This window comes from Poromitra crassiceps (assembly GCF_964638095.1).
Source record: "Poromitra crassiceps genome assembly, chromosome: 15".
In the NCBI taxonomy this organism is placed as follows: domain Eukaryota; kingdom Metazoa; phylum Chordata; class Actinopteri; order Beryciformes; family Melamphaidae; genus Poromitra; species Poromitra crassiceps.
In genome coordinates, this window is record NC_139634.1 from 21,362,030 (window position 1) to 21,369,529 (window position 7,500).

General features: G+C 42.7%; 1 protein-coding gene across 1 annotated transcript in view; it reads right to left on the minus strand.

Moving 5' to 3' along the window:
- LOC310790651 (mitogen-activated protein kinase kinase kinase kinase 4) overlaps nt 1-7,500 on the minus strand; it is a gene marked incomplete at its 3' end in the record, with an annotated part of 104,706 nt that overhangs the window by 72,262 nt on the left and 24,944 nt on the right. Inside the window, exons 4-5 of the mRNA XM_083652362.1 lie at nt 5,108-5,233; nt 4,593-4,703 (exon numbers count right to left, since the gene is read on the minus strand). Of these exons, the coding sequence (XP_083508488.1) occupies nt 4,593-4,703; nt 5,108-5,233 (237 nt within the window). The remainder of the gene's footprint in view (nt 1-4,592; nt 4,704-5,107; nt 5,234-7,500) is intronic.

Sequence of the window (7,500 nt, forward strand, 5' to 3'; positions counted from 1 at the left end):
GTGTATGTGTATATGTGTTGGTTAATCCCCTTGTGTGTTTTCTTTGTGTATGTGTATACAGTATGTGTTGGTTAATCATCGTGTGTTTTCTTTGTGTATGTGTATATGTGTTGGTTAATCCCCTTGTGTGTTTTCTTTGTGTATGTGTAGATGTGTTGGTTAATCCCCTTGTGTGTTTTCTTTGTGTATGTGTAGATGTGTTGGTTAATCCCCTTGTGTGTTTTCTTTGTGTATGTGTATACAGTATGTGTTGGTTAATCCCCTTGTGTGTTTTCTTTGTGTATGTGTAGATGTGTTGGTTAATCATCGTGTGTTTTCTTTGTGTATGTGTAGATGTGTTGGTTAATCATCGTGTGTTTTCTTTGTGTATGTGTATACAGTATGTGTTGGTTAATCCCCTTGTGTGTTTTCTTTGTGTATGTGTATACAGTATGTGTTGGTTAATCCCCTTGTGTGTTTTCTTTGTGTATGTGTATACAGTATGTGTTGGTTAATCCCCTTGTGTGTTTTCTTTGTGTATGTGTATACAGTATGTGTTGGTTAATCCCCTTGTGTGTTTTCTTTGTGTATGTGTAGATGTGTTGGTTAATCATCGTGTGTTTTCTTTGTGTATGTGTATACAGTATGTGTTGGTTAATCCCCTTGTGTGTTTTCTTTGTGTATGTGTAGATGTGTTGGTTAATCATCGTGTGTTTTCTTTGTGTATGTGTATACAGTATGTGTTGGTTAATCATTGTGTGTTTTCTTTGTGTATGTGTAGATGTGTTGGTTAATCATCGTGTGTTTTCTTTGTGTATGTGTATACAGTATGTGTTGGTTAATCATTGTGTGTTTTCTTTGTGTATGTGTAGATGTGTTGGTTAATCATTGTGTGTTTTCTTTGTGTATGTGTATACAGTATGTGTTGGTTAATCCCCTTGTGTGTTTTCTTTGTGTATGTGTATATGTGTTGGTTAATCCCCTTGTGTGTTTTCTTTGTGTATGTGTATATGTGTTGGTTAATCATCGTGTGTTTTCTTTGTGTATGTGTATATGTGTTGGTTAATCATCGTGTGTTTTCTTTGTGTATGTGTATACAGTATGTGTTGGTTAATCCCCTTGTGTGTTTTCTTTGTGTATGTGTATATGTGTTGGTTAATCATTGTGTGTTTTCTTTGTGTATGTGTATACAGTATGTGTTGGTTAATCCCCTTGTGTGTTTTCTTTGTGTATGTGTAGATGTGTTGGTTAATCATCGTGTGTTTTCTTTGTGTATGTGTAGATGTGTTGGTTAATCCCCTTGTGTGTTTTCTTTGTGTATGTGTATATGTGTTGGTTAATCATTGTGTGTTTTCTTTGTGTATGTGTATACAGTATGTGTTGGTTAATCCCCTTGTGTGTTTTCTTTGTGTATGTGTAGATGTGTTGGTTAATCATCGTGTGTTTTCTTTGTGTACGTGTAGATGTGTTGGTTAATCATCGTGTGTTTTCTTTGTGTATGTGTAGATGTGTTGGTTAATCCCCTTGTGTGTTTTCTTTGTGTATGTGTATACAGTATGTGTTGGTTAATCCCCTTGTGTGTTTTTTTTGTGTATGTGTAGATGTGTTGGTTAATCCCCTTGTGTGTTTTCTTTGTGTATGTGTATACAGTATGTGTTGGTTAATCCCCTTGTGTGTTTTCTTTGTGTATGTGTAGATGTGTTGGTTAATCCCCTTGTGTGTTTTCTTTGTGTATGTGTAGATGTGTTGGTTAATCATTGTGTGTTTTCTTTGTGTATGTGTAGATGTGTTGGTTAAACATTGTGTGTTTTCTTTGTGTATGTGTAGATGTGTTGGTTAATCATCGTGTGTTTTCTTTGTGTATGTGTAGATGTGTTGGTTAATCCCCTTGTGTGTTTTCTTTGTGTATGTGTATACAGTATGTGTTGGTTAATACCCTTGTGTGTTTTCTTTGTGTATGTGTAGATGTGTTGGTTAATCCCCTTGTGTGTTTTCTTTGTGTATGTGTAGATGTGTTGGTTAATCATCGTGTGTTTTCTTTGTGTATGTGTAGATGTGTTGGTTAATCATCGTGTGTTTTCTTTGTGTACGTGTAGATGTGTTGGTTAATCCCCTTGTGTGTTTTCTTTGTGTATGTGTATACAGTATGTGTTGGTTAATCCCCTTGTGTGTTTTCTTTGTGTATGTGTAGAAGTGTTGGTTAATCATCGTGTGTTTTCTTTGTGTATGTGTAGATGTGTTGGTTAATCCCCTTGTGTGTTTTCTTTGTGTATGTGTATACAGTATGTGTTGGTTAATCCCCTTGTGTGTTTTCTTTGTGTATGTGTAGATGTGTTGGTTAATCCCCTTGTGTGTTTTCTTTGTGTATGTGTAGATGTGTTGGTTAATCATTGTGTGTTTTCTTTGTGTATGTGTAGATGTGTTGGTTAATCCCCTTGTGTGTTTTCTTTGTGTATGTGTATATGTGTTGGTTAATCATCGTGTGTTTTCTTTGTGTATGTGTAGATGTGTTGGTTAATCCCCTTGTGTGTTTTCTTTGTGTATGTGTATACAGTATGTGTTGGTTAATCCCCTTGTGTGTTTTCTTTGTGTATGTGTAGATGTGTTGGTTAATCCCCTTGTGTGTTTTCTTTGTGTATGTGTAGATGTGTTGGTTAATCATTGTGTGTTTTCTTTGTGTATGTGTAGATGTGTTGGTTAATCCCCTTGTGTGTTTTCTTTGTGTATGTGTATATGTGTTGGTTAATCATCGTGTGTTTTCTTTGTGTATGTGTAGATGTGTTGGTTAATCCCCTTGTGTGTTTTCTTTGTGTATGTGTATACAGTATGTGTTGGTTAATCCCCTTGTGTGTTTTCTTTGTGTATGTGTAGATGTGTTGGTTAATCCCCTTGTGTGTTTTCTTTGTGTATGTGTAGATGTGTTGGTTAATCATTGTGTGTTTTCTTTGTGTATGTGTAGATGTGTTGGTTAATCATTGTGTGTTTTCTTTGTGTATGTGTAGATGTGTTGGTTAATCATTGTGTGTTTTCTTTGTGTACGTGTAGATGTGTTGGTTAATCATTGTGTGTTTTCTTTGTGTATGTGTAGATGTGTTGGTTAATCATTATGTGTTTTCTTTGTGTATGTGTAGATGTGTTGGTTAATCCCCTTGTGTGTTTTCTTTGTGTATGTGTAAGTTTCTTAGGTCGCTTTCACATATAAGCTGTTTGGTCCGCATTAAATGCGCCAGAGTTCATTTCCTCGGATAGTGCGCTTCGTTTGGGGTGGTGCGAAAGCGCAAACGAACTCTGTTGCGGAAACAAACAAGCCAACTCTGGTCCGCTTGAAAACGTGGGTCTCGGTTCGTTTGCAAGTGAACTCTAGCGCGGTTCGTTTGTGGTGTGAAAGCAAACCGAACCAAACACAAGAGCAAACATAGGAAAGGCAGTGCATCATGAGTAGAAGGCGGTAGAAGGAAGCAAAACACTGCGGTGCGCACACACACACACACACACACACACACACACACACACACACGGGTCGGTGCGCACCGGACTTCCTTGCTCGTCTCGTCTCATCTGCAGAATGATGTTGGACCCAACAGCTCGCTGCCTCATCTGCTGCTCATATTGGGCGCATTCTTGTCAAATATTTATTTGATAGTATAACACCAAAGTAAAACCAGAAATCCCAAGATCGCATAAAGGAGGTGTGTGAGGTTCTCTATGGGTTGTGTTTCGCGGATTCACTTGTGTTGTTCAGTCAGCCGTCAGCGGGCAAGGCGGCAGAAGAGGAGAGATTTCCCCTCTCTATTCTGTCCAATAGACGAGTGACCGTTTCGACCACGTGACATTGTTTAGAAGGTTTGGTGTGCTTGGAAAATGGCATGTGTGAAAACGAACGAGACCAAATGAAAAATGAAACAATCCAGTCCACCAGCTTATATGTGAAAGCGACCTTAGTGGAGCCATAAGATAAACACCAACACAGCAAGCAGAGGAAACATGTGGGAAACTTTCTCAGGACCTTGTGATCTCTCTGTAATCATAACCCTAACATCTTACAGACGAGGCTCTGAAAACACCCCTTTACTGTAAGTATGGAGTGGAAAGAAACATCAATGATTCACTTAAGTCAAAGTGGGCAAACATAAGCAAGATACTGACCACTAAACATAAACAAGTACCAGTGTCAGTTTGCCCTCTTCTCGTTGATGTTATGACATGATTTTGATACCGTAAAACTTATAAAATATAAAATAAACGCTGGTCCCAAATAGTTGCCGGTCCCTTATAGACGCCGGGTCTGGCTACATGTTTTGGTAAATAAACGCTGGTCCCAAATAGACGCCGGGTATTTTTTGTATTACGGTATGTTTTTGTGTTGCGCTCAGACTGAATTCACAGTCACTCACGGTAATGACGTGGGCAGTGTGTTGACTTCTGGTTTGGGAGGGGCAGAGGAGAGATGCGAGTGTACTACTAGGCTACTTTCTCCAGCTGTTTGGCAGAGGGAGAAGAGGAGAGCAATGACCCGGGCGTTTATTTGATGTTTTACGGTATGTTGTATTCTGTAGGCAATTTTCACAGCAACCGTTTTGAGGTGGCAAAGCAGGAAGGAATGTTGACCTTACCCTGAGCACCTCTCGGCAGACATATGCTATCCAGTCCTCTTTCAGACAGTTTCCCTTGGTCTTCTTCACCAAGTCTGTCACTGAGCCAGCTCCACAATACTCCATCACCAACTGGAAGGATGGAGAGAAAGAGAGAGGGAGAGAGGGAGAGAGAGAAGAGAGAGAGGGAGAGGGAGAAGAGGGAGAGAGAGAAGAGAGAGAGGAGAGAGAGATGAGAGAGGAGGGAAGAGAGAGAGGGGGAGGTCATTTAGACAGTCATCAATGCCAATGCCATTTTCCAAGGTTGTGGTCATTGCTGTCTCGTGCTCTTTCATGCAAACACATAAGAACATGACAGAAATGTCTGATGATGTCATACTGATGATGTCATACGGGCTTAAAAAAAAGAGATGTGACTAGATTAATGACAGGAAACTAAAAGGGTCTAAAAGGCCAGCTCAGGCCAGGGCGATCCCATTTGAAAAAACAGATAAATAGATCAGTCTAGATAAATAAAAAGAACGTAGTTTACTAACCCACAGTTGGTGGTCCTGTCCAGCAGGACTTTTCTTAATAAAAGCTCCGTAATAAGTAGCGATGTTTCTGTGGTGGGAATAACTCTTCAACATGTTGATCTCCAGCTTGATCTCCTCCTCTTCTTCCTATAGAGGACAGATGGAGTTTACACAGTGTCATGTTGATATCCTACTTTTCACCCTGTAGAAAATAACCTATTACAGATTCATGTCAGTTCAACTAGTTATAGGCTATGCTTGACAGTAAGGACTGATATTACTGTAGTGAGATGAACTCTTCAACATGTTAAACTCCTGTTACCCCTCTCCCTCTTCCACATAAAGGTGGTATTAAAATAAAGTAGAAACTAAAGCTGCTCTGCAGTATACAGAAAATACATCCCACTTTTATCCAATCAGGAGAGAGGATCCCATCCCACTTTTATCCAATCAGGAGAGAGGATTCCGCACATCTATTTTGTGTTTACTGCAGAGGGACTGGGACACCCACGTTAAACCCTAACCCTAACCCTAACCCTAACACTATATCAGTGATGGCTGTGGGAATGTTAAGCTATTTAAACACTTATTTTAACAAAGAAAAATTCACGTCCAGCACCTTTAAAGAGAGAGTATACACCAGACAAGAAGACACGTGAGCTTGCATGTACATGCATGTACATTACATGATGTCATTTAGTGGACACTCAATGATGCATGTAGTGCTATGCTTCTGCTTTCCAACATCTCCATCCTCACTTCCTCCTGTTCCTTCTGCTCGAAATAGATCAGGTGATAGATCAGAAACAGAAAGAGATTTATATTTTACTCTGACCGCCACATGACTTTTCATATGGCCTGACATTGCTATCGGACTTTAATGTAGCTACCTCCATATCTCAACTAAACAACTTGAGTTGGTCAGCGTGTGTTGTGGGGATGGGACAGACAGAGCTGTGTGTTGTGGTGATGGGACAGACAGAGCTGTGTGTGTTGTGGGGATGGGACAGACAGAGGTGTGTGTTGTGGGGATGGGACAGACAGAGGTGTGTGTTGTGGGGATGGGACAGACAGAGCTGTGTGTTGTGGTGATGGGACAGACAGAGCTGTGTGTTGTGGGGATGGGACAGACAGAGGTGTGTGTTGTGGGGATGGGACAGACAGAGGTGTGTGTTGTGGGGATGGGACAGACAGAGGTGTGTGTTGTGGGGATGGGACAGACAGAGCTGTGTGTTGTGGTGATGGGACAGACAGAGCTGTGTGTTGTGGGGATGGGACAGACAGAGCTGTGTGTTGTGGGGATGGGACAGACAGAGCTGTGTGTGTTGTGGGGATGGGACAGACAGAGGTGTGTGTTGTGGGGATGGGACAGACAGAGCTGTGTGTTGTGGTGATGGGACAGACAGAGCTGTGTGTTGTGGGGATGGGACAGACAGAGCTGTGTGTTGTGGTGATGGGACAGACAGAGCTGTGTGTTGTGGGGATGGGACAGACAGAGCTGTGTGTGTTGTGGTGATGGGACAGACAGAGCTGTGTGTGTTGTGGGGATGGGACAGACAGAGCTGTGTGTTGTGGTGATGGGACAGACAGAGGTGTGTGTTGTGGGGATGGGACAGACAGAGGTGTGTGTTGTGGGGATGGGACAGACAGAGGTGTGTGTTGTTGGGATGGGACAGACAGAGCTGTGTGTTGTGGTGATGGGACAGACAGAGCTGTGTGTTGTGGGGATGGGACAGACAGAGCTGTGTGTTGTGGGGATGGGACAGACAGAGGTGTGTGTTGTGGGGATGGGACAGACAGAGGTGTGTGTTGTGGGGATGGGACAGACAGAAGTGTGTGTTGTGGGGATGGGACAGACAGAGCTGTGTGTTGTGGGGATGGGACAGACAGAGCTGTGTGTTGTGGGGATGGGACAGACAGAGCTGTGTGTTGTGGGGATGGGACAGACAGAGCTGTGTGTTGTGGGGATGGGACAGACAGAGGTGTGTGTTGTGGGGATGGGACAGACAGAGGTGTGTGTTGTGGGGATGGGACAGACAGAGCTGTGTGTTGTGGTGATGGGACAGACAGAGCTGTGTGTTGTGGGGATGGGACAGACAGAGCTGTGTGTTGTGGGGATGGGACAGACAGAGCTGTGTGTTGTGGTGATGGGACAGACAGAGCTGTGTGTTGTGGGGATGGGACAGACAGAGCTGTGTGTTGTGGGGATGGGACAGACAGAGCTGTGTGTTGTGGGGATGGGACAGACAGAGCTGTGTGTTGTGGGGATGGGACAGACAGAGCTGTGTGTTGTGGTGATGGGACAGACAGAGGTGTGTGTTGTGGGGATGGGACAGACAGAGCTGTGTGTTGTGGGGATGGGACAGACAGAGCTGTGTGTTGTGGGGATGGGACAGACAGAGGTGTGTGTTGTG